Source organism: Microtus pennsylvanicus, chromosome 18, assembly GCF_037038515.1.
Source record: "Microtus pennsylvanicus isolate mMicPen1 chromosome 18, mMicPen1.hap1, whole genome shotgun sequence".
Taxonomy (NCBI): domain Eukaryota; kingdom Metazoa; phylum Chordata; class Mammalia; order Rodentia; family Cricetidae; genus Microtus; species Microtus pennsylvanicus.
In genome coordinates this window covers 23,274,404-23,301,120 of record NC_134596.1, presented here as the reverse complement: position 1 = coordinate 23,301,120, position 26,717 = coordinate 23,274,404, and the positions used below count along the sequence as shown (strand labels likewise).

The following is a 26,717-nucleotide window of genomic DNA, read 5'->3' as shown; positions in this document are numbered from 1 at the left end:
AGGAATGGTATTTGGTGCAAGTTTCCATTGTTTGCTGGCCACTCGGAATGGTTCCTTTCTGGTGGATGCAAAGGAGGAATACTGCTGAGCCTGGAATGAGAACATGAGTCACCACACAGAAAATGGAAAGACTTCATTGTAATGGCCTTCACAGCAGTGAGGTTTCCCGACCTGATGAACTGAGCACTGTGGCACTACCTCATGAGGTTCTGCCACAAGAAGGAGAATTGTTGGGGACTAGGGAGAGGGCGCAGCGGGTAAGGCATTTGCTGTGCAAGCATGAGGCCTGGAGCTGATAGTCTCAGAAATCCACATAATTACAGGTGGGTCTAGGAGCCCATCTATAGTTCCAGCCTCAGAAGGCAGAGTCAGGGATTCCCAGGGCAACCTGGCTAGCAAGGCTCGCTACATCGGTGAGCTTGGGGTTTGATGGAGAGACCCCGCCCCATTGCACAAAATGCAAGATTGATCAAAGGTCATTCCCAGCATCAACCTCAGACCTCCACATAATGCATGCATGCATACATATGCATACACACACATATAAAACCACACACACACCCACACACACGCACAAAATGCAGGAAAAAAGGAAAATATATAGCTAGAGAAACATTCAGAGCCAAGCTGGTTGCTTCTTGCTCTTTGGAGTGATCTTACTAATCAGTTAGTTACAAATAGGAGACCACAGCTCCGCTGCAGCTTATATCCTATGTCATCATCAGACACTTGCATGTTTGCCTTCCTTCTGAACCCTGACGGCTACTAGAGGGCAGGAAACAACTTGACTCTTGTTATCTCTAGCCTCTAGCACAGAACCTGGCACAGGATAGCTGTTCAATAACTACTGCTGGTGAATGAGGCCAATGGGGAAAAACAAGACAAAATATTGTCAAGAATAACACACACCTCCTGAATGCCCATCAAATCAGAGAAAGGCGCTTAGAAAATCCTGTCACACGGACAGAAAAGGTAGCTCTCTCTCTCTCTCTCTCTCTCTCTCTCTCTCTCTCTCTCTCTCTCTCTCTCTGTGTGTGTGTGTGTGTGTGTGTTGTATTGCTCATGTTCATGTAGGGTGTACAATGTATTACAAATGCATACACATATGCTTGTATGAGTGTATGGAGTCCAGAAGTTGATGCTGGCTGTCTTCCTCAGGAATGCTCTACCCTCATTTTTGAGATGTAATTTTTGAGTCACTCACTGAACCTGGAGCTTGTCGATTCAGCTACATTGGCTGACCAGCAAGCCCCAGGACCTGCCTCTTTCGGCCCTTACCCCTTGGCACTGGAGGTAGAGATGCAGTTACTTTCACAGCTGCGGACTTGGGTGCTGGGCATCCAACATCAGGTGCTCATGCTTCATGAACACTAAACCCTTTGCTGACTGAGCCACCTCCTCAGCTCTGAGATACTGTCTTCTGATGTCTGGGGACAAAAGGGGGGGTGCTACTCTCAGGGACTCGCTGTGAAGGGAACAGACATGCATGATCATGGCAAGGGGGAGGGAAAGCGAGGGAGTACTGTGGAAGGGGCACAGCCCTCCTCTGGGAAAAGACATCTGCTCCTGGAAAGTTACATGTAGGGCGGTGTGTGTGTGTGTGTGTGTGTGTGTGTGTGTGTGTGTTACCTAGTTCTAGTAAAACTTAATGAATGGGTCCTTTCACTTAACGAGGCAGTGCAAAATGCAACGTGAGCTAAAGTGTGTGAAGGAGCGAACAGTCCAGTATAGGGTATGGGAAAGTGCATCTTCCTTTGTGGGAACCGTATTTTTCTAGAAGGCCTTTGATCATGATAGGACTCCAGGGGGTTATTGATTAGACCAGAAAAGAGCAAGAGCTAGGGAGATGAGCATACAGCATCAGCCACAATGAGGGTACTATGCCTGCTATTGGAGGTAGAACAGGTACTACACGGGGATCCGAGGGTTCTAGCCAAGACCTCAAACAACTCGGTGAGCTCCAGACTCCCAGGTTTGGGTATAAAATGGATGGAGATGACCGCCCATAGAGGAGGTGATGTTTTTCAGGCTGAGTACCTCGCCCACAAATTACCATGAGCATCTCTGCTGAAGTTGACCTGTCTTAGGCATTTCTTCTTCCCTCCTCTCTTCCACTTCCCCTCCCAATTTGTCAACTGCTGAAACATAGCCCAGAGGAAACCGCTTCCTCGTTGCGCGCTGGAGACCGTCCCCAGGTGTTAGTCTTTGTGTCGGGAAAACTTTGAGAGGAAGCGAGGGCGCTGGACAAAGAGAGGAAGGCGGAGGCCACTTGCCAGCCAGCCCTAGTGCCCCGAGTTACCCCGTGGCTCAGGCCAGTCTCCGGATCGCTTTCCATAGCCCAAGCCCAGCCTGCCTAGGCCGGGAGTGGCAGACTCTGAGCACTCCCGGGTGGGAGTCGCAAAGGCAGCTGGCTGGCCGCTGGAGTTAGTGGGAGGAGGCTAGGCAAGGCGCGGAGCAAAGCTGTCAAACTGCGCCCGGAGCCCGGTGTGGGGCGTGGGGAGGGGAAAAAAGGAGGAGGGAGGGGAGGGGAGAGGGGAGGGGCGGGCAGGAGCAGGGAGAGAGAGAGAGAGAGAGAGAGAGAGAGAGAGAGAGAGAGAGAGAGAGAGAGAGAGAGAGAGAGAGAGAGAGAGAGAGAGAGAGAGAGAGAGAGAGAGAGAGAGAGAGAGAGAGGGCTCGCCGCGCCTGAGCAACCCCTGTCTGTCGCTGCCGCTGTCGCCTTGGCCGCCGCCGGCCCGGACTCGCCCAGAGCGCAGGGTGTGTGCCCCGCTGCGCGTGGAGCGCGGAGGCTCCTCCAGCCCCAGCTCCTCGCCCCGGCCTGCGCGCGCGGGTCCCGGAGGGCGCCGACCCCACCATGCAGCTGCAGTTCCGGAGCTGGATGCTGGCCGCGCTCACGCTGCTTGTGGTCTTCCTCATCTTCGCAGACATTTCGGAGATCGAAGAAGAAATCGGGTAAATAGCCACCCCGGGTCCGTGCCGCGAGCTCCGGCGGGATCTCTTCCTCCCCTCCCCAGGCTCCGCGCTCCCCATCCGCTTTGTGTGCGCCGCGCCCCCCTGTCGCTCCGCTGGAGGGATGGGGCTGGCGGTTTGGGCTGGGGTTGTTAGTGTCAGGGGCCCGGGACGCTTTGGGGAGTGGATGATGGGGGCGCGGCTACCGAGGGGTGTCCCCGGGCGGGGTACACGGGCAGCTGTAGCCGCACGGCGTGGAAAAAGCGGACTCGCCCACCCTGTTCCCTGTCCCCTGGTCCCTTCCCCTGGCGTTTGCGCTCGCCGGTGTCGCCGGGGTCGAGGGAGGGCGCCGGGGAGTGTCTCGGGCGGGTAGAAGGACGGAGAGTGGAGGGAGGCAGGAGTTTCTTTGTCTCCGGCTCGGCCGCTTTCTCGCCTTGGCAAAGTGGGCAGGGGGCGCGCGGGGATCTCTGAGCTGGGGGAGGGGAATCCCCTGGCGGGAGCTGAGTAAGATAGACTCTGCACCGACTCCGGAGAAGGGGAATATGCTCTACACACACAGGCACGCTCCCACGCCTCCCGCCAGCCAGCTCAGGATCCCGGCGTGGGGGGTTGGCACTGCTTAAGGTGTGGCGCGCGGGGCTGGAGACCCGGGCTCTCTGCTGGCTTTGAATGTTCAGCCAAACCTGCGACTCCCCAGGCGACCCCGGGTTGCTGTGCGCTCACAGCAGGCGCAGAGAGACGGAGACCTTGCCGGAAAGTCGGCCGGTGGGCTCCAGGGTCCCCAAGAGCGCACGATCTCAGCTTGTTCTCATCTCTTCATGGGTGGGCGGGACCACAACCTCGAGCTGCTCCTGGTCCGGGACTTCTTGGAATGCGCTCTCTGAAGGAGCCTGTCACACCATCAGGGTGCCCCCTGGATTGAGGCTGGCGCCCGGCCCTTCAGACTTCTGCACGCGGAGCCCGACCCCTGTCCGGAGCCTCCAAATCGTGGTGGACATGTGGGAAGCAGGGCTCTGAGGTGGCCTTTAGGAAAAGGGTGAGGTCTCAGAGAGGATGGCAGACAGTGGGCGAATCCGGTCCTCTGTGGGATTTGTGAGGAGCCAAACATACGGGCGTCCCATGCTGCGTGCGCCCCTCCTTTGTCCAACTTCATTATCCACACGAACAGAGGATGCGCCGTGCTGTCAGGCCCCTCCAAAACAGAGAGCGACCAGAATCCAAAATGCTGAAGCCCTGGGGACCCCAGCCTGCAGGCAGGTGTCTCTTCCCGCTCTTTGCTTTCGCTCTGACACTATCTCTCTCCGTAATGCACAATACATCCTATGGACTCCATTATGCTTCACGAGCCCCTTTGGGCGTTATTCTTCTCCTCATCCTCGGTTTCCCCAAGAACTCTGAAAACTTTCACCGATGTTCAGTTAACACACCACGTGCCGCCAGCGCCTAAGCACAGGCAGAAACGGGCTACTTTCCCATGGCTGTTCTGGTATGTTGCCAGAGAACCACCGGTCGCAACAGAAGTTGGTGAAGTCACATTCTGGGATACTTGAAGATACCGTGATGCTAAGATGGGCCTTCTGCACTTCCGGGTTTCTGCCTGGCCCAGACCACTGGGTGACCTTTGGCGATGGGGAAACGAAGGGCCTAGATGCCCACTAGTTCTGTTATAAGAACATGTGCTGCCTCTCCCATAAGCAAACACCCTTGCTCATCAATTTGCTAAACTTCTTACTGAGTATCTTCTATTTCGCCAGGGACTTTTAATTTTTAAAATGTAATGAGAAGATCAGTTACACGTAGTGTCTCTCTTTCCTGTCAAAGGCATTTTGAAAGTTCCACTTTCCATAGTCAGATTTTTCCAGCAGGCCATCAGGAGTTTCCAGAGGAGCATTTACATTTAGAGTGTATACTGAAACTCAGGGCTCGGTGCTGTGAGCAAATCCTCTGTGATATGTTTCACCTGGGGATCCCGACTGCTTTTTGTTTTGCCCCTTACCTGAAGAAAACCACCACCTAGCCCACACTGAGGTCTGCTGCAGCACCTTGCCCTGCGCTGACTCTGGCGTTTGGGCTGACTGACATTTAGCTTGGTCAGTCATTATGACTTCCTCCTAGTTTGATGTAGTCACCTTGGTCCTATATCTATGCCACATGATCGTCATTGATAGACCAGTTCCATTTGCACTCGGTCCCATCCATGTTTAACCTGGGGGGAGGAGGCTTATTGCATTGGCCACGCATGGAGAAGGAAACAACAATGTGGGCAGGGAGGATGGGAATCCCACTTGTTAAAACCTCCCTCCTTAGCTGACTCCTAGAACAGTCGCTGACTCCTAGAACCACCTCGGGTGTGAATAGTAAGGTGTAGGTAAATGACCCATCACAGAGACTGGGGAGGGTTGTCAAGAGGACTCTCTCCCGTGTCCTGTGCTTTTCAGGATAGCCTGGGATCCTACTCAGGACCACAGTGTTCTTGGACCAGTCCTTGCTACCTCTGCTAGAAAGAATAACCAATACCCACCAGAGAGAACCATGGTCCTGGGGTGCTGGGGATGGTGATTCTGGAAGGCAGTAGACAGTGGGAACCTGAGATCTAGTGATCGGGCAAGCAAGACAGAGAGTCACTTTAGGGATAGGTTTCCCAAGAATTAAGGAATGGACAGTGAAAGAAGCAAGCAACTCTCTCTCTCTCTCTCTCTCTCTCTCTCTCTCTCTCTCTCTCTCACGCACGCACACACACACACACGCACACACATGCACGCACGCATGGCCTGGAGACCCATTTTTCAGAAGTCTCTCAATGCTTTCTTAGAAGATGAGATCGTAGGTTAGTGGCGTCTGTGGTCCTGACCCGCCTCCTGCACTACATATGCTCTGGCCAGGGGTAAAGCTCTCTTTCAGAGGTTTCGTCTGAGAGACATCTCTTCTTTCTGAGTGATTTTCTTCCAAGTTCCACTCTTGACACTCTGGTTCTCATTCAGCTGGGACTGCACCAGGCAGGAAAACATGCATGTACAAAGGCAAATTCTCTGCTAAGCACCCAAGGAAGCTTGCCTGAGAGCAAAGAACACAGGCGAGTTCTGAGCCAGCAATCGAATGGGGCTTTGGTGAAGCAGCGCATACCTAACCCAGGAGCACTGAGCTTTAACGTCGGCTGGCCCATGTTGGATCAGGCATATTCAGCATTTAGATATTGTGACATGATATTGTTATTTGCAAAGTCCACAATATGCTGTCTAGTTACCAAAAGAAATGGCAAAACAAAAACTTATGACATTTTAATTAAGTTTATACTTTTGTGCTGGCCTATGTTCATAGCTCCTTTGGTGCGTGTAGTACCTGTGGGCTGCACCATTGACACACCTACTAGGTAAACTGAGTCATTCTGGTTATCACCTGGGCTTTAGTCTTGAGTGTGACACCTCCTTAGGAGTGTGGTTCATGGTTGTTGTGTCAAGCACATTGTCTTTCCAATAGGCCCTCAGAAGTCATTCAAGAAGTATGGGTTTTCCCAGTTTGTCGCAGGTAGGCATACAACATCCTTGGGCAAAGTGGCACTCGGAGGTCCTCAGGCCACAAAGGGCTCCTCCTGTAGAAACAGCTCCCTGGGTTATGAGTTAGGCTTAGTTTGATGTAATATCAAATATCTAAGCCATACTGTGGTTGCTTCCATGTAAGGCAGCCTCATACAGATCTCCACCTTTTCCGTCCAATGCTCTAGTCACCAGATGAGCCATTATAATCCCAGGAACACTACAGAACTCTGTTTAAAAGATAAATGCGTAACTGGTGACCCTAACAATCCCAGATGTGGCACTAAGGGGGATGGTAATGATGGTTAGCATGAACTGAGTACTTACCAGACGAGAGCTATCCTTAGTTGTCCAAGACATTAACATATTCTATCCTTGTGGTACCCCAACGGCAAGCAACCAGGGACACCAAGAACTTCTTTCTTCATTGTGTTCCGTGTACCAGGCCCACACTGACCACCTGGGAGCATCTGTTCACTGGCCCATCACTCCACCCATCTCCAGCGGGGACTGCTGCTACCCCTAGTTTATCCGGAAGGAAACTGAAGCTGTGAGTTAATTCGCTAATAATGAACCTCTTAGTACTTGACCCTAGGTCTACATAGGCCAGAGGTCAGGCAGACGGTGGGCTAAATCTTCTGCAGGAGGTAGCGTTCTCATTCTCTTGCCACCTAGACTCCAGTGGCAGCTGAATCAGACTTTCCTTATTGTATCCAGGCATCCAGAGCAAGGGTGATAGTAAAGATATTTAGAAACCTATCCATCTCAAGAACTGATGTGTTAAGACGGCTATCTGAGTGGTCAGAATTGATGCCATCTAGTAATCATGCCAGGGTCCTAGTACCATATTAAATGTCAAATCATGTCTAAGAAAGTAACAGAGGAGGAGAAGTTAGCGCTGTTCATCAATGAGACCCGGTCTGTGAGCAGGCAGTGACTCCTGCCATCCAGGGCCAGCAAGGTTAAATACACTTCTCAGAGGAAGAGTCTGGGTGGATGCGGATGCAGAAGAACATGGCCTTGGGCAGCTGCATCCTCCGCTCTGTGAGAAGAGTTTGTGTTTATTCAAGGTGGTCCTTGTCATTGGGGGAGGCATTCATTTTTTTTTCCTCCTCCACCATCCTAGTATAGTTCACCCAAGCATAAACACAATTAAAAGATAAAATAGAAGAGAAAGACGTTCTGGTTTTAACTCCCTTGCTCTGAGTCCTTGATGCCAACTGTTTCAGCATCCAATTTGAATTGTAAATAGATATCCGTCTTGGAAACCAACTCAGCGCGCAAGGCCTCTCTCCCCTTGTAGTACAGAGTTGCTAGGTTTTAAAACTGTTTAGGTTTCACAATCTGGGAAATGGTGAAAAGTGAAAAATCATAACTACTTGACACAAAGGGTGGGATTCTGGGGAGCTTCTCGCTTCTTTAAGGAGAGAATTCACAGAAGTGGCTGCCACCTGGTCATGGCCTCCCGTTCATCCCTCCACGGCTTTACCTGTTCCGTTCTGTGCTGTTTACAAGCTTCTGCATTGCTCCATGATTGCCCGTTTCTATCCCTTTGCACACACACATCCCCCTTTCAGGGACTTCCGACTCAAGCTAGCCTTCCTGCTCTCCCTGCCCCCCTCCCATGTCCCATTTCCTCACTGCTCTGCCATTACCTCCTTGGTGTCACATTCCCAGCCCCACCTTCCTTAGCTTCTCACCCTGTGTGCACCTTGACCATCCCATCATTCAAGTGCCCTATGAAGACAGAGTTCACAATTATGTTTTATTTAGCCTATGTCCGAGCTCCTCCTGAGAAGTATATGGTCCAGGAATACCTGACCTTTTGATATTGCAACATGACATTGCCATCTACAAGTTCACCCTCCAGAGCCACTTGGTCGAGTTATTAAAACAAATCACTTTTTTTTCCCCCAAAAGTCGTAATGTTTTAAGGTAGTTTGGAGTGAGCTGCATTCGTAGCTTCATTGCTATCCTGGAGTGCTTGTGGCCCAAGACTCCAAGCTGGAAATAATGAAACCCGTGAAGTACCTTTTTTGAATGAACAAACCTAGGTCTGAGGTTTAGTGAAATCAGGTCCTAGTCTCTCTCACTCAAAAGATCCCCACTTAATGAGAAAGTCATGGCATGTCTGCCAGGTGCAGCATGAAGGGTACAGCCCGGGAAGGACGCTGAAAGTGACCTCTCTGAGACACGGCCCACATAGAAATGCAAAGTCCCCCACCCTTATGTATACCGTCTCCAAATGTTCTTTATGGATACTTAAAAGTAGTGCATTTATTTTTAAAACGCTGTCAAACTAGGGGATCATGATGACCCATCAAGCCTGGGGATGCTGCACAGATCTAGATAAGCTCGAGAGGATCCGATCTCACATCTGCCCAGAGCAAAACTGAGTTAGACAGGCAGATGGCAGATAGGAACGCCACAGCCCGCTGAGCCCGTGGCTGTGTCTCTCTCCTTCTGGAGGGAGGGGGGTGATGGAGACAGGTCCCTCCCTAGAGGTCTGTCAGGGCGACAACCCCAGTGGCTGCCTTCTTGCCAGTCTGGGTCTGGCTTGCTATCTCTGCTGTGCTAGTCTCGTCCTTAAGTGTTGAGATTAGTCACTCTCTTAGGTGGCAGCTGGGCTGGTTTTAAATTCTCCCCAGTTGTCCGCAATTCATCACCCAGCCAGGAGGCTGTCCAGTGTCCTGACGGGACCTGTTTGTCCCTGACTGTGCTTGGCTTCAGCTGTCACCTACTGCACAGTAGCACGGAGGGAATGGCTTCAGTGGAGGAGAGCAGAGAGCGCGGCTGCGCTACACACAGGCAGCTGTGTTCCTCCTGATACACTTGCAAGCACTTGGGGGAGCTGATTTGTTTCCCTGGAAAATCCTGCATCACGCCTGGCTTGCTGTGTGAGTTGTAAATCTGCATTGCAAGAGGGAGCCTCTCCACTCTGTCAAGGGGATTTCCCTGCGCCAGCGCAGCCACCCCAACCCCCACCCCAAACTTCAGGGATGCAGTTTCTGCTCCTGTCGCTTCTTAATCCATAGCTTAGGGGTCCAGATGATCCCCCTGACCAGTGGTCCCCCAGATGCTGACGTGCAGAAAGGACAAAGGATGCAAAAGAGAAGAATAAAAAAGAGAGAAAAGGCGCAATGTGTCCAGAGCAGTTAGACAGTTTTCACTTACCAGCTGCCATTGCTTCAGAGCCTCTATGCCCTGAGATGCTGCTCTCCTTTTCTTGTGGCTACTAAGATGACCCCACGTGGAAGAAAGTCTTAGAAGATGGCCCAAACATCCTCTTCTTTGGCTAAACGGGTTGGGAACCAGTGTCTGTGAACCCCAGTTTGTTTGTTTGGTTTGTTTTGTTTTGATTTTTAATGCTACCAGCTTTTAAAATCTTACTTTCTGAGATCTGGTTCCTAACGGTTCATGGTGGGAACCACACCAAAAACACAACGCCCCTCCACATACAGTTTGTTGTTTTTCCTCCAGAGGGAAGGTGCCAATAATAGACAGTAACTACAAAGTCATTTTGCCGGGTACTAGATATCTAAGCCTCGCGGCAATCTGATAAGGTCGATGTCATTATCATCCCCACTGCACAGGTGAGGAAACCAAGGCACAGAGTCATCAAACAATTCATCCAGAGTCACACAGCTAGTAAAGGGCAGAAGTGAGACCTGAACCCCATCCCCAGGGGGCAAGAACCACGCGAAAGTGGTGCATTGAGTGGCATCTGGTGACGAGATGGGCGTACTTATCTCCAAGGGAGTAGTCACCAAAACCGCAATATTTGTGTGACACACCAAGGCTGGGGGAGGTTTTCAGGGGTAGGGTGCTGGTGCCCAGGACACAATGGGCCATAGGAATGGGGGGGGCAGCTTCGAAATGCCACTGCCTTTGCCTCCCCTCCAGCAGCCTTCTGCCCCCAACCGCTCCCTTCAGAGTGGCTGTGGAAGATGTTTGTTAGGGAAGGGGTGAGGGTGGGGGGAGGAAGAGGGGAGGAGGCTGACTGACTCACTGAGGGAAGGAGAAGCAAGGCACATGGTGAAGGCCTGGAGGAATTTTCTTCCAGAGAAGAAAGGATGGCTCACATTGCCAACTGCCCCAAGCCAGGGAAGCCTGGTTCAGAAGCTACACAGCAGGGAATCATGGACTTCATCAGGGAGAGGTCAGGCTCAGTTCCAGGGTGCCCCCATTTCCAGGGCCTGACCCCCCTGAGAGCTCACTTTGATAGCCTCACTAAGTACCCCAGTTGTGCTGTTCGACCATCTAGAGATAAGTACTGAAGGCTCAGAGAGGTCCCGGAAGTTGTGACCACATGGCAAGTTCAAGAAGAGCTGTATTCATTTAGCCCTGGCCTCGGCTCGCTGCTCCTAGCTACTTTTTGGTACTGAAGATGTTTAGACCGCCCTTCTAGTCTTGCCCTGGACCTCCCCTACTCTGTTCCATTGTCTGTGCCACACTGCAGGTTTGTAAAAGGATACTGGAAACTTCTGAGTCTGGAGGAGAGACTCGCGGACGGTCTGTAGACTAGCAGGCTGGTGACATCGCTGAGGTCTGGCAGTTCAGCCAAGGCTGAGGAAAGGGCAGACACTCCTGGACTCTCTGCCCAGTAAGACCTAAGTGTTTGCTGTTGGGTTTCCTAATCTCTAGTTTCTAGGCTAAGCGCGTTGACCTCACTCAGGAGAGCGATACCTCGGGTAACTCACGCCTTCTTTCACGCTATTGCCAGGACAGTTTAAATAATAGAGGTGAAGGCATAGGGTGTCTGGAGAGAGGGAGCTTGCTGGCCCAGTGGCTTTGGCTTGCTGTTTTGTAGGTCACGAACGCACTCAGAGTGCCTTCCTAAGACTTGACTTTAAGTGAACTGTGCAAGGTGTCCAAGCTAATGCCCTAAGCAAAATGTTTATTTCTGAGAAGCGAAGGGACAGGTGAGAGGGACCGCAGTGCTGCTGGCTGTGTCTGGGCATGCTTGCAGAAGGCCTCAAAAAAGATTCTGGACAGTGTGGAAACAACTATGGCTTGCAGGCCTTCCCACAGCCTACCCATGCTGCCAACTGTGGCTCTGACCCCACAGAGTGAGGTCTTGGGTCTTCCTATAAATCTCTTCCTACCCATGCTGCCAACTGTGGCTCTGACTCCACAGAGTGAGGTCTTGGGTCTTCCTATAAATCTCTTCCTGATGCCACCCAGAGCCTTACTTCTGCACTACCTTCTGGCTGGAGCTGTGCTCGCTGCCCCTGATGCAGGACACCAGGCTCCACCTTAGTACCAACAAGGAGCTATTATTGGGTGGTGGAAATGCTGGCCTCTGGAGAAACGCTTACTACCCATGTGCCCTCAAGCAAATGGCCCCCTTTTCTGAACCTCAGTTTCCTAAACCACAGTCTCCTCATGATTATGCAGACTACAGACAGTAGGGTACAAAATGCTGCAGCTACTAAGGAAAGCGATAGAACAGTCCCCAAAACCCTAATACAGACTCCATACCATCCAGTCTAGCAATCTCACTAATGGGTATGCTTAAAACAAAACAGAGGGGCTGATGAGATGGCTCAGTGATTTAGAGCACTAGCTGCTCTTCCAGAGGACCCAGGTTCAAGTACCAGCACCCACCTGGACAGCCATCTCCAACTCCAATTCTAGAGAATTCGATTCCCTCTTCTGACCTCTATGGGTTAGCACACATGTGGTACACAGACATCTATGCAAGCAAAACACTCATATGCATAAAAGGGAAATAAATAAAATCACCCAAAACTTTATAAAAATTGAAAGCCAACACTTGAACAGATAGGTGTACAATAATACCATTGTTCACAGAGGAGTCAGTAACAATGGGCAAAAGGTAGGAGCAGCTCATATCCATTGGCAGATGAATGGACGATCAGAATGTGTTTCACATATAATGAAATACTATTCAGCCTTAAAAATGAAGGAACTTCTAACAATGCTCCATTCAGCGCAGATGAACCTTGATGCCATTAACCTAAGTGAAATTAATGCAGTCACAAAAAGACAGCCAGCGCCTGATTCCTTATATAGGAGCTTCCTAGAAGAGCCAGATTCTCCATAGAACAGGGATTATCACCGTTGGAAGGGGGGAGAGTGAGGAGTTATTATTTAATGAGTGTAAAGTTTCTGTTTTGCAAGATGAAAAAAGTTCTATAGAGGGATGGTGGCGAAGATTGCACAGCAATAGAAATGTACCAAAGGCCACTAGCAGAACACTCACACAAGTTCAAAGTAGTATGTGTTTCACGTGCTTTACTACAATTTTCGAAAACGCACACACACGCGCGCACACACACACAGACACACACACACAAATGAGGGAATGCCTGGCAGGTGCTCGGGCACGTTGGTTTATTTTAAGAGCATGGTGTGGTTTTAACAAAGCAACATCAATGAGGGTACTATTTCATTTGGAAGGTAATACGATGCCAAGAAGCATGGGAGGGAGGCAATCATGCCAGAGAGTGAGGGAGTGGCAGAAACAGGGGATTAGAAAGCCAACACCATCACTATATAGCATGAGTGTGTTTGGCTAGACTTGCTGAACGTGGCCCAAATCCCTAACCCTTGGGATTTAGAACTATGGAAAGTACAGGCTCATGCTTTTCTGTGTGGCCACTGTGTAAATACTTGCTGGCTTGCCTGCCTATCTAAATTCAGTGGAGGGGGGCCCTGGGGTCCCATAAACACTCAAGTGCATGGACGGCACAGGGCAGTGGTGGAGATGAGGGAGGCCAAAGGTACTCAGACCCCTCCCAACGCCTTGTACAGCTTCCTCCTCTCTCTTGCTCTGTCTCTGCAGGGGCGGGGGGATGCCCTTTGGCTCAAGAGTGAACTCGACAAGAGCCTAAAACCTTGGATTTTCTGATTTGGCAACCACAAGACTAGGAAAATTGGAGGCATGTGGTTCCTTTCTCATCAGGTTCACACCATACAGTACCTGCAAGAAAATGGGACTATGCAGTTGGTATGGCTTCTGGGAAGTATGAGGTCCATAAAATGGCCCTCGAACCAGAAAGAGCATCCTCAAAGGCTTGTCCAAACGAGAGAATTTGCATCTTGGACAAGTTCCAGGAGATCCTGTCACTGCTAGGCCCTCTGAGGAATTGAGAGACACTAGGCTAGGGTCTTTTCACTCAAAGTGTGGTCCTTAGACCATCAACTCTGGATATCACCTAGAGGTCTGGAAGACATGCCGAATCTCAGGCCTGCGCACGCTTACACACACACACACACACACACACACACACACGCACACTAGTGGCAATATAGTTACACACCACAAAATGATGTTTTGCTCAACCCCAAGCTGCACATGGCGAAGCCTCTCCCTATGGTTGTAATGGAGCTGAAAAATAATGTGCCTTTCCTGTGTTTGGATAAACAAACACATAGCACTGTGTGCAGTTGTCTGTAGGACACAATATAGAAACATGGTATTTGGTCCTTGGAGCAATAGGCCATAGCCTACAGTCAGCAGACAGAAGGCTGCACCGCCCGTGTTTGCAAGAACACTTGGTAGCATTCCCACAACTTCGCTTAATGATGCATTTCTGCAGACATGTCCCGGTCACTAAAGGATACATCAGTGTAACTGCTCTCTCCCTGCCTTCTGTAGTGACCCTGTGCCTACTCACCAGGGAGAATTTGTCTATGTCTCTCCGTCCAAAACAGAGTTGCCCTAGAGTGACTCTCCAATGGATGTAAAAAGAAAAGAAGTAACTCGTCCCAGGCACAAGGGAGATCCCCATGTGTATATGAAGAGCTTTTTATGTAGACCACACATTTGTTATAAGAACACTACAGGAGGTACTGGGGAGATGGCTCGGTGGGCAAACTGCTTATCAGACAAGCACAAGGACCTGAGTTTGAATCCCCAGGACCCATGTAAAGCTAGGTGCAGTAGCACACATCTCTAATCCCAATTCTGCTACAGCAGCTTGGGAGGCAGAGATAGGAGAATCTCCAGAACCTGCAAGGCCAGGGGTATGCATTGGCAAACAGCAGAAAGACCAGCTCAAATGAGGCTGAAAGTGAAGACCATTGCCCAAGGTTGTCCTCCAACCTCCATGGCTGTGCTATGGTGAACACACACACACACATACACACACCCTGTAAGAGCAACCTGACTGGTAACTGAAACCCGAGTACAGTAATCGCTTCATAAAGCCAGAAGAGGGACCTGAATTTTTTCCATCTAGCTGGCTGCGTTCCTAGGCCATGAGGTAAAGCCGGAAGGAATCGTCAAAGGTTGACCTGACTCAGGAGTCTAAAGAGGCTCCGGTGCGTCTAGGCACAGCCTTGACCGAGGCCTGTAGTACCAGATGGTAATTTCTGGAGAAGCAGGACAGCAAAGCAGTCCTCAGCTTCACTGAGACTTCTGGTGAGTTGGTTGGCCGTGATCATTTAGATGACAAATGGCCTGGCTTCACGGTTGGCACACGCCATAGTACTTCCTCCAGAGGTCTGGGGCTTCCTCGGCAGATCTGGTGGCCTGCCTGGCATGTAGTCTAATTCCATACACCACTGTCGTGAATGGAGACGGGAGGCCTCTAGGGGTGATGAAGGCTAAGTATAGGGGAGACTTTTAAAACCCATCTGCTCTTCCTGATAAAGAGAGCCCCTGAGCAGGATGGCAGCCAAGAATTTAATTGTATTTATTTTTGCTATTACCTTCTATTTAGGGCAAGGGATATTGGTATTCTATTTATGGTAGTGATATAAAGATGTCTTTTGTGATAAATTCATTTAAGTTTTTAAGTGAGTCAATTTAAAGGCAAGTGTTGAGTCAATAAAGTTGAGTTAGCAAAATACAGGAGAATAGACCCAAAAAAATGTTATGGTTGATGTAGGAAACACACTAGTCTGATTTCTTCCCTGTGCCATTAAGCAACCCAAAGGTAGCGAAGCCAAAACAACTCCTTGAGGCATTTCTATACAGAGTGAGTTAATTCCCTAGAAGGATCCCTGGTTACAGAAATGATCCATTCACTGTACTTGAGGAAGTACCCAATGGAAGACTCCTCCCAGGAAGCAATCATACAGGTGATTTGAATAGTGGTGTGTGTGTGTGTGTGTGTGTGTGTGTGTGTGTGTGTGTGTGTGTGCGCGCGTGCGTGCGCGCGCACGCGCGCGCGCTTATTGCCACACTCATGCAACCTTCAAGCCACCACCTTCAAGGCAGTACCATCTGGACAAGAGGAAGGTCAGGATGAGTCAGGTCCGAGAAGACCTTCCTCTCTCTGCATCACTACCAGGCCAACGCCGGCTGCAATTCTTTAGGAACGCCCTGCCTCTCCTGGGTACCACTTCGTATCTATTGTGTGGTAGTGTTCATGGCTGCTACCCAGGAGCTCACCGAGAGACAGGACCAATTCAGATCTGTGCTGTGTTGACCTTCCAGGTCCTTATCCATCCAGTGCCTGATAGAGAATGTGTGCTTGTTTGGAAAACCCAGGAAAGAAGAGGGAAGGCAGAGAAAGAGAGGAGAGGGAACTAATTCCCTGAGGAAGGCCCAGCAAGGTCCTGTCAAATACATTCTGGGATCCTTTAAATACCTCTTTGTGCTGCCAGAGAAGAGGAAACCTGCGAGGTATTACATGGGGCTCTGCAGCCATCTGATATGAAACTTACCATTACTTTTTGAACATGAGATGCCCCCAACAGGCTCGGTCTCAGCTGGTGGCGCTATTTGGGGAGGTCCCAGAAACCGTAAGAGGTACAGTCTACCTGGAGAAAGCAGGCCACAGGGAACATGCTTTTGATGAGTCTACCCGGTGCCCAGTCCCTTCCTCACTATCTGCTTCCTGTCCACCCTGAAGAGAAGAGGCTCTTCACTATGCTCTCACTGCCATGAGATTCTGCATAAGCCCCTGTGCTGAGCTGTGGACAGAACCCTCTGAGAGAGTGAGCAAAATAAACCTTTTCTTCTTTGTTAGATATTTTGTTCACAACACAACAAAGCTAACTAATGCATATGTTGACTTCTGTCTTAGTTAGTAAACCTACTCACTCCCAGTTCCGTGAAGAAAGATCAGCCCATGGTTGAAGTTAGTATTCCTAGCTAGCTGCTTCATGGTTCCACACGGCCGTCATATACAGAAACCAGAAGATTGGAGGAATGTGGCCAGAATTGAGAATCAAGCGTGCTGGCTCCTGGCAGGCTGAGATCCAGCTGATAACAAGAAGATTAACAGAGGTCCACAACCTCCTCAATCCTGAGGCACAGAAGAGGGTTTTTAAATCAATGCTGGCCAGGCTGGCTTAATGGTATCTAATCTTGCCTTTTGAAGCTCAGATATTTGGGAGTTGAGATCTATTGAGATAAAATAGAGTGAAGCGTGTTGGGGTTTAGATTTTTTTTTTAGACTTCATCCAAGTCTTATTGTGCAGCGTTGTTTTTATTTTCTTAGAAGCAGGCAGGGATTAGCCTCGCTCCATCTGCATGAGGGGTGGTCTATTTTTACTCTTTCATCTCACACTAGATCATATTCCGTGAGGGAAGGAGTTTATGTCTGTGCTTGCTCATTTCTATGGACCCAGTGCATGGTTCTGTAGATGCTCAGTAACTATTTTTCAAAGGCAGCGTCTCAGAGAAACCAGTGAGGACAACGTACCCCAAGCCTGTCTTTCGGGGGAATAAAGGAAGAAGAAGAAGAAACAAAAAGCCATCTATTTCTGACTAAGTGTGCACACAGCAGCCTCCCATGGTACTCTCCTTATTCCTGGAGGAAAGCGTCGGGTCAACTCCCTGCTACCTGCTTTCTGTGATAGTTCCACGAGCTTTGTGACGTCATCACACAGTTGTGTGTGCACTGTGCACATGACCCACTGCACCCAGGGACTTCTGAGTTCTGTGCTAGATGCTAGTGGCATGCAGATATGGACACAGCTTAGATGAGGGGCTCAAGGAAACTGTGATCTGGCTGAGCAGAGGTCTTGTGTGATAAAGAGGAAAGGAGCCTTTAGAGTTCTGGATTCGGGTTGTAGTCTCGCAGGCTGCCTCAGTGGCAGGCCCTTGCCTCCCAGGGCCGGTTTCCCTATCCATGCAACACTGTCTAGATAAAGTCATGGGTTTTCCCTAGTTCTGTATCCTCGGGATTGGGTGACCATCACAGACACCTTCCCTGAAACAGGGTTTAGACTCCCTGGAGGTAGCTAGGTTCTTTGTTATGTATCTGAATGTTTTACCCTGTAGGCTGGAATGGTGCAGTAGATAGATTCTGATCTATTTTCACTTCCTACCTGCTACACATAGAAAGGTGGAGGATAGAAGGGGAGGGGAGGGCCACCCAAGGAAAAAGAAAGTCCAACTGGCTACAGTGTCTGCACCATGCCAACTATGGCACAGGACACTTTCTCATCTCAGAGAAACATCTTCAGAGATTGCAAACTGGGGGTCCATCATCATTCCTGCCACCGCTCAGGGTCACCAGAGAAAACATTGTATTACAGTAGGATTGGTATTCTTGATAAATAATATACCACATTTCAGAGAAGTGCATGGGTGTGTGTAATGAGACACAGGAAAGCTCCCACTACACATAGCTAAATTTAGTGATTTGGCAATCAATCGGGAAAACTCATCATTGCATAGGGCCTGTGTTTGTGGTCTTCCATCAGCCTAGCTGCAACACCTGACCTTGGTGGTGAGTGCTACTGTGCTAAAATAAATAAATAAAATCTTAAAGTATGATTTGATTTGGAGGAAGTTAGAAGTCTCTGATGTAAGTTGAGGAGTCAGAAGCCCGAGAGAATCTATAGTGAGTCTTAGGTGCTCTGTGAACCCCTTCAGATGACAGGCACAGGGTCCATATGCTTCAAAGGAGTCAAAAAGAAAAAAGAACCACTGTGGACCCCTGAGTGCCAACAAGGAGCTGTTTACTAGGGGGCACGGAGAGTAAGGGAGCTGAGAGGACCACCCACACTGCCAATGGGAGCCACAGCATGAAGGGTCTACCTGTGGCGATGTCCATGCAAAGACAGGAAGAGTTAGGGAATAATCCAAATATTGGGGCATGGAGAAAGGAAGCTGTTCTGTGTGACTCTTGGGTGGGTTTGGTCTTTGGTTTCACACCTGATTATTTTCAACAGAGGCATCCATCTGTGTGGTCATGAACATGGGTGAACCAGAACAAAGGGCAATGGCACCTGAGAAATAGCCAGAAAAGAAAAAAAAAACAGTTCACCAGCTATTAGAGCAAAGAGGGACACAGGAGGCCACCTTATTATTATTATTATTATTATTATTATTATTATAGCAACAATTATAAGATATGAATGACTTGTCCAGAGTCCCCTAAGTGGTAAGAACCAGGAGCATTTTAGAGAGCAATTGGGGCTGAGACTAAAGTGTAGATGAACCTCTATCATAGCAAAGGCTCCAGAAATAAGCCTTGGTCTGTGGCCTCACTTGGAGAGTCAGAGCAGAAGCCAGATGGCAGAGGTCAAAGGGCAGAGTAGCCAGTGAGGGAGGACAGGACAATCGAGAGCAAGGGAGGCATGCTACCAGTACGTGCACCCTTTAAAGATGAGGGTGCCCAGGGCCCTCGGGTTGGGTCATCATCGAGCGTGGTGACTTTGAGAAACTGCTTTGGCTAGAGTGGTCAGGTGGAATGAGATTCTACAGACAGCAGGCTGGCCTTGCCAGAGGTTTGAAAAGGAAGAAAAGAGCAGGAGACAGAAGAAGGGAAACAGTCTACAAATTTAAAAAAAAAAGTGAATTTCCAAAGAAGCCAGGCTGAGGAAATGGCTCAGTGGAAGAAGCCTTGCCAGGCAAGTGTAAGGACCTGAGTTCGAATCCTCAGAACACATATGTCTACTTAGATTCAGTTCTCAACTTGACACAGCCTAGGGTTATCTGACTGGAAAGTCTTTATCCGAGAGGAAAGCCTTGACCAAGGAATAGCTTTTAGATCAAGTTGACTTGTGAGCATGTCGGGGGTCAGGGAATGTTAGTGACGGACTGTGTCCCAGAAGTGTAAGCCAAATAAACCCTTTTCTTCTCTATGTTGTCTTTGGTCATGGTGCTTGTCACAACAACAGAAGGAAACCAGAGCAGCGCAGGAAGTTTGGCAACAGGAGGCTGCAGGCCCAGCACGTCTACTGTGCAATGGGAGGCAGGAGGGAGAGCCCTGGGACCTTGGAAGACAGTTAGCATGCACACACATACACACATGCACGCACATACATGCACATATATACACACGTTGCACATGCACACATGCAATACACGCATGCACACACACACACACATATACACACAGATACGTTGTTTTCACAGTTTAAAAATAAGGTCGTGAGGGAAGAGAAAGGAAGCACAAGAAGTCCTGTGACAGAGCCACAACTTTGGAATGAAGTGGAGCTAAACAGCAGAGAGGGAGAGAGGACAGGGGAGGGTCAATCCAGTGAGCTCGTACTGGGGTGGGGGGCACAGAAACACCATCTACAGAAGGGAAGACCTGAATGCACCGAGCCACAAGGCTGGGCTGGGCTTTTAGTCAATCACCTGAGAGATTCCTTTTCTGTGAGTCTTTCCCAGGGTGCATTTGGAGTCTGGCTCTCCTAGACCTCTAGAAAACAGCCCTTCCCAGTCCACTCTAAACACACACTTCACTGAGGTCTCCTCCATTCCTGCTTCTTATGTGTGTTCTCAGTAGCACCCAAGGCATGGGTAGGTCGTTACACCTCCATGCCTAAGGCCAGGAGGATGTTTGCTTGAGTCTCTCTCCCTCTCTCTCTCTCTCTCTCTCTCTCTCTCTCTCTCTCTCTCTCTCTCTCTCCCTCTCCCTTTCCCTCCCCTTCTCCCCCTCCCCCCCTCTCTCTCTGTGTAACTGTTTGCTACATCTTGGTCACTCTCAGGGTGGGTGTGTAAAACAGAAAACAACCTTCCAGCCTGAACTTCCTTCTGGAAGCTGCTGGAAGCATCCAAAGCGAAGGGCCAGAAGTCCACGAAGAGACACGGGAGTCGGGTCAGAGGGACAGCCCACCCCAGTGCACGCCGCCTCCTTCCCGACATGGCTTTTCACTCCCCTTGCTCTACTTAATGAGCTTTGACATCTCTCTGGAGTACAGTGACCAGGAACACTGACTGCCTCGTCTCGCCCTCTGATACCTCTTCAGTGTGCTCTTATACTGACTCTCGGCTTTAACTTAGTTCAGGCTCTGACCATTTAGAGAGTCTTTTCGAGAGCCCGGTTCAAATTCTGCCTCTTGCTCTCTCCTTGGCTGTCAATCACTGGATATCATCTGAGTTCGCTTTTCTTTTGCCATGATAAAACACTCTTACTGAAAGCAGCTTCGGATGATGAGGGTCTACTTAGCTCACATTTGCAGGGGGCAGCCCAGCACTGAAGGAAGTCAGGGCGGGTACTCAGGGAACCATAGCTCATTGTGGGCAACGCCCACCCTAGCAGTTGGGTCTGGGTTATATGAGAAAGTTAGCTGAACTGGGCCCTCCCATGTCAGTCCTTATTCAAGATAGTTTCTCAGAGCCATGATCACAGGCCAGGCTGCTCTGGGCAATCCCTCAACTAAAACTCCTTCAGATGACTCTGGGCTGTGTCAAATTAACAGCAAAACCTAGTCAGGATAAATACGACACTCAACTTCTCTCTGTGAAATGGAAGCAATGGGAACACTGACCGTAGAGGATTGTGATGGGGATAGAGAGGAGAATTTATAACAGAAGCCCATCCATCACAATGGCTTGGGCTGTGTGGCTTTTTTTTTTTTGTAGTGTTTTATTTCTTTGTTTTGTTTTGGCTCTCCTTAACTGTCAAAGTGAAGTCTTCCTCCAGTCCTCTCTCAGATACATGATATTAGCATCCACCTGGTCATAGCCTTTGAGGCTCCTGTCCTCTCGGAGCTGTTCCCACGGGACCCCTACCTGCTGTGAGCTACAGTGACCTTTCTTGCAGAAAGCCACGTTCTGATCTCTAAACCAACATTGCTGGAGTTCCTGTTTTCCACACAGAGCATGCCCATGACGTCTCATAAGGCAGCAAGGACGTGGTCAGGAGGACCCTAGGACAGAGAAGTCTTCTTCAAGCCCAGTACCTCCCAGAGCCTTGGGGACCCTGAAGAACACTGGTGGGAGCAGCAGACAAGTGGTCATATCCCTGAAGCCCTCAAGGGCTTAGCAAACACCACAGAGACCTACCAACCAGAGACTACCACTGCCAGATCCCCAGAAGGCTCAAAAGAAGCCAGACGAGTTTCTGACTAGTCTGTTCCATTTTAAAGATTGGTCTCTGAATTTTCAAAGCTTTAGCGTTAGATGGGGTGGTAGAGGGCACTCTCTCAAAATAAGTATGCTCAAAATACTTAGTCCATTCCTATCACCTCAGAAAACCAGGTGTGAGGTGTAATGTCACACACCTGTAATGAAGCCCTCAAAAAGTAGAGGCAGGAGGGCTAGGAATTGAAAGTCATCCCCTGCTACATAGAGTTTATAACCAACTTGGGCTACAAGAGACCCTATCAAAGAAAGAAAGAAAAAGAAAGAAAGAAAGAAAGAAAGAAAGAAAGAAAGAAAGAAAGAAAGAAAGAAAGAAAGAAAGAAAGACGGGAGGGAGGGAGGGAGGGAGGGAAGGAGGGAGGGAGGGAAGAAAAGAAAAAGGTTCAGCATAATACAAGTCTCCAAATGCATATTTAAACCAGTTATGATCTGACTCTGGCAATTTATAAATGTTAAATTCAGTACACACACACACACAGAATAAGGTATTTCTTGGAGAGAACTTGATATTCAAAGGTACAGCCATGCGATCCAGCTCCCACACTCCAGGACACTCTTGCATTGCCCGGCAAAGTTAGAAGGAATGGAAAAACAGAAGACCGGGGCAAAGAGCAGCTCAGAAAGGATCTTGCACACAGAAATCTGAACCTGATGTCGAAAGCTGGTGGTGCCCATGACAGAATCCTGAGGAGTTTACAGGGGGCAGAGAAGCTGCTGAGCTCTGCATCATAGAAACCACGCCCTCCCGGGGAAGACCTGGCAGACTGTGCACCTGGGAGAGATGTCTATCACAATGATGGGGGCACCAGCAGCTCCTCTCATTTTGAGGGGTGAGCTGAAATGCAAAGGTGATGGAACTTGGAAGGGGAGGCATCATGGGGAGAGATGGGGGAGTTGGAGATGCTCCCTGACTTTGAACGAACTAGGCAGGGTTGTCCTTCCCTGCGGGAGAGATCTAGGGGATAGTCTATCAGATGTAAGGCCTGTGCAGGAAGCAGCCATGATGATCAGTGAGTCTGAAAGTAGGATTGAAATTGCAGGGTGAATCGGGCAACTTAGAGAAAGACAGAGGAAGTTGGGGGTTAGTGCATGGGCCACGCTAATATCCCTAATACCCAGGAAGGGCTGGAAGCAAATGGGGAAAAAGAAGTTTCTGGAAAAACCAGAGAAAGTGTTGCCACAGCTGAGGCTGGTCTCTGGGATGTTTTAGAGTCTCACTTGGTTTGTGGGCAATGCAGATACTTGGTGTCTTCCATTCCTTCCTCCATTGCCATGGTTAAATTCTCTTGACAAAAGCAACTTTATGGAGGAGCTTGCTTCGGCTCACAGTTAAAGTTACCCTCTACCGTCTCCCACGACTAGGAATTCGAGGCCACAGGAGATTCAGACAGCTCATCACAGTGCCCTAGTAATCAAAGGAGATCAATGAATGCAAACTTCTACTCAATCCCCTTTCTCCATTTAGACAATCCAGAATGCCAGTCAGGGAATGACACTTCTCACGGTGGGCAGGTCTTCTCACTTGGATTAATCAAAGATAACCCTGCACAACCAAACACCCTTCACCCAGGTCATTCTAGTTTCAACTGAGTTGACAACACCAGCTATTACACTTGGCTTGTGCCCAGCCTGTGCCTTCTCAAGGTGGGATCAGGCCTCTCTACGCAAGGGTTCTGTCCTGCACAGTCCCATGAACTACGGACATGTGACATTCAAATTTGTCTCCTACATGAAGGAAAGAAAAATGCACAAAAATGATCTCTAGCAGCCCTTCCTTCTGGATAGAGCCCAGCTTCACATCTGAGGAAGCCATAGAACATTAGAAAGCTTGATCCTACTATGGCTAACCATCTTGTCCTTCCTTCATGGCTTCTAATGGGACCCTAATGGATTGCACTATGGGGAAAACAGCACAGCAGTCCCAAGAGACTTCTTAAGCTCAGCAAGCAATAATATCTGGTTTATTCTGTTCTGAAGGACAGTGGCTATCACCTTCAATAACACTGCAACAAACACTCATAGGGGTTTCTATTTGAACCCTATAAGACCTGACTTAGAAAAAGCATATCAAGACCAAGAAAGATTCAGCTGTAAGAGCAGAAGCTGTGGGAAGCTAGAGCTCCCAGCCCCTATCCAGTGGTCCCACTCTACCTCTTTCCAGCTAACAGTAAGACTTCCTGAGTGTTGACCAGCATTGCTGCTGAGGAAGAGGGAATGGCCATTGTCCTAGGACCAGGCAGGGTCACAAGGAGACACATCAAAGCCCCCAGAAGAAAAGCACCTTCAAAGTCTTCCCTGTCCGGGTGTCCTCTAGAAATTCTGTCATGAAAAGGCAGCAGCTGACGTTAATAGGAACACTGCCGCGTCTGAATGCAAGGCCATCAAGAAAGGAACAAAAGAAGAAGAAGAAAGCCTGGTTGAACATGGAGGCCTTTCAAGTAGCCGCCCGGCAGGTTCAAGAGCAAAGTGTGGCGCATCAGACGGGCGTTCTGCTCCTCTCTTTAAAGAGCATGGATTTATCCACACCCTACGACATGAATGAAATGAGTTTCCAGGGCTGTCAACTTTCCGGTTAGGGTTCTGCAGTAGTACGCTTCTTCTACAATAAAAGAGAGGGAATGACAGCCAAGGTTAAAGCAGTGGAAGGGCCGTCAATAATGGATGCAAAACAACTGGGTCATAGACTGAGTGTGTTTTCATAGCAAACTGTTTCCAAGCGTAGCCTGCAATGACTGGACCACACTTACCGATCAGCGTAAGGCAAGTAGGAAGCCTAACTCGAATATTTTCCTGAACCATCTGCTTAGCTCTCCCGCTGCGGTTTGTGGAATAACCTTTGCTTCTGCTAAATTCTCTAGCACCCCTGGGCCTACACACTCAATCCTTACCCGCAGCCAATGAAAGGGAGCTACAAAACCCCTTTTCACAGATGCATGATTTCAGGATGATATCCTGAAACCTCTTATTCTGGGGTTATTCACTGGGTGATCCTGCGCAAATTCTGAAGCTTTTTGAAGCTTTGGATATCCTATCTCTAAAATGGTGAGAAATAAGGAAGTGAGCATACCATATTTCTGGTACTGTGTCTGGCATGGGGTAAGATTCCACATATGAAGCCATGATCATTTTTAATGACTCTGGGGATCTTCATGTCCTTCTAGGCAGCGTTTTGTCCACATGGCCAATGGGACAAGAACCGTCACCTGGGGTAGTGAAGACATGGCTCTTGGGGAGGGAACTTTGGTAGTGGGAAGGAGACCACTTGCTCTGAAGGGAAGACTATGTGTACCTACTTACTCTTTTAACAATGTTTGTGTTTGGAAATGTAAATCCAAATTTTGTAGAAAATGATGGGTAATTCTAAGCAAAATCTGCTTGGGTGTGAATATAAAGAAAAATTGAATTCAAGAATGTGGACACCATCTGCCTGGGCACCAGAAAGTGTCAAGGAGGGATTTTATGCCACTGCAGATAGAACCTTAAGGCATTAAAAAGAAAACAATTTAAAATACTGCATCTCTGAGCCAGAAGGACTGATAAAGATGTCCTGTGAACTCTAAAGGACCCCTTTCCTTGCAATAATGTTTCATGTCTCTTCCTAATAGCAAGCTTCCTCCAGGATGTGCCATGGATGGCGTTTTTCATGTGTCTTTTAAGGGAGGGAGGGTCTGTTCAGGGCTACCCAGTGAGCCAGGCAGAGGGTAAGAATTGCACCCAGGAAACCCCCAATATTCTATCCTGGAAGAGAAAAGCAGCTACTGCTGGCAAGTCCTGCTGGAGGCCGAGTAAGATGGCACACTAGTCAGTTTTTGTCAACTTGTCACTAGCCAGAGTCACTTGGGAAGAGAAGCCTCAATTGAAATGTCCCAAGCAGTGTCTGTGGGCAAATCTGCAGGGGTATTTTCTATATTAATGATTGATGTGGAAGAGTCCCGCCCACTGTGGGCGGTGCCACCCCTGGGAAGGTGATCCTGGGTTGTATAGGAAAGCAGGCAGAGTAAGCCATAAAGAGCAAGCCAGCAAGCAGCATTCCTCCGTAGGTTCTACTTCAGTTCCTGCCTCCAAGTTTCTGCCCTGGCTTCCTTCATGGTGGACTATAAACTGTGAGTGAAGTGATCACTTTCCTCCCCAAGTTCCCTTTGATCATGGCATTTATTATAGCAATAAAATGCACACAAAGACAGATATGGACTGAGAAATTCTGTTGCTAGGTGATCCTACAAGAATTCTTTGAGGGCTGGAGAGATGGCTCAGTGGTTAAGAGCATTGCCTGCTCTTCCAAAGGTCCTGAGTTCAATTCCTGGCAACCACATGGTGGCTCACAACCTCACAACCATCTGTAATGAGGTCTGGTGCCCTCTTCTGGCCTACATACAGACAGAATATTGTATATATAATAAATAAATTTAAAAAAAAAAAGAATTCTTTGACTAGAAGTATGAGAGATTAGAGGGAGACAAATAGAGAACGGGGTAGAAAGGAAGAGACGGCTAACAGAGAGGAGACTTTGCAAATCTTCGCAAAGTTATAGGAAGAAATATAGAATTGGCTGAGGAGAATAGGGGATGAAGGGCCATTTAAATTTAAGGCAAGATTAAGTAAATCTATATTGAAATGAGAACGGAAGGGTGTGGCAAGCCTGGATTGTAATTCAGAGCTGAGATCTTTGACCAATTTTCTAGGTTCAAATCCTGAGGTCCTCACTTGCTGTGTAGCTCTGATGCTATTCTCATGTTCCCTGTGCCTGTATAAATGAACGTCTGTTCCTCCCTCAAGGGCTATAGGCAGGCAACAGTGAGGTAAGGTAAGATTTGTGGAACTTAGCCTGACTTACAAGAGCCCTGGGATACGTATCAAATTATGCAGCTAGTGGGAATTGTTAAGTTCATGGAGGACGGAAGGTACGGTGGCTAGAGAGCCTCAAGGCAGAAGGGATGCGATTCAGAACAGAGATAGATCACTGGCTTTGGATAAGGAGACAGCTGGTTCCTCTG

At 49.0% G+C, this 26,717-nt stretch overlaps 1 protein-coding gene and 1 non-coding gene across 2 annotated transcripts in view; both read left to right on the top strand.

Moving 5' to 3' along the window:
* The first annotated feature begins 2,689 nt into the window (after window positions 1–2,689).
* Window positions 2,690–26,717, top strand: part of St8sia2 (ST8 alpha-N-acetyl-neuraminide alpha-2,8-sialyltransferase 2) — a 68,903-nt gene continuing 44,875 nt past the window's right edge. Inside the window, exon 1 of the mRNA XM_075952822.1 lies at window positions 2,690–2,949. Coding sequence (XP_075808937.1) covers window positions 2,852–2,949 — 98 coding nt within the window. The 5' untranslated portion in view covers window positions 2,690–2,851. The remainder of the gene's footprint in view (window positions 2,950–26,717) is intronic.
* LOC142838001 (small nucleolar RNA U109) lies at window positions 24,188–24,330 on the top strand. Its single transcript, XR_012908450.1, has one exon. It is a non-coding gene; the product is annotated as a small nucleolar RNA U109 (small nucleolar RNA).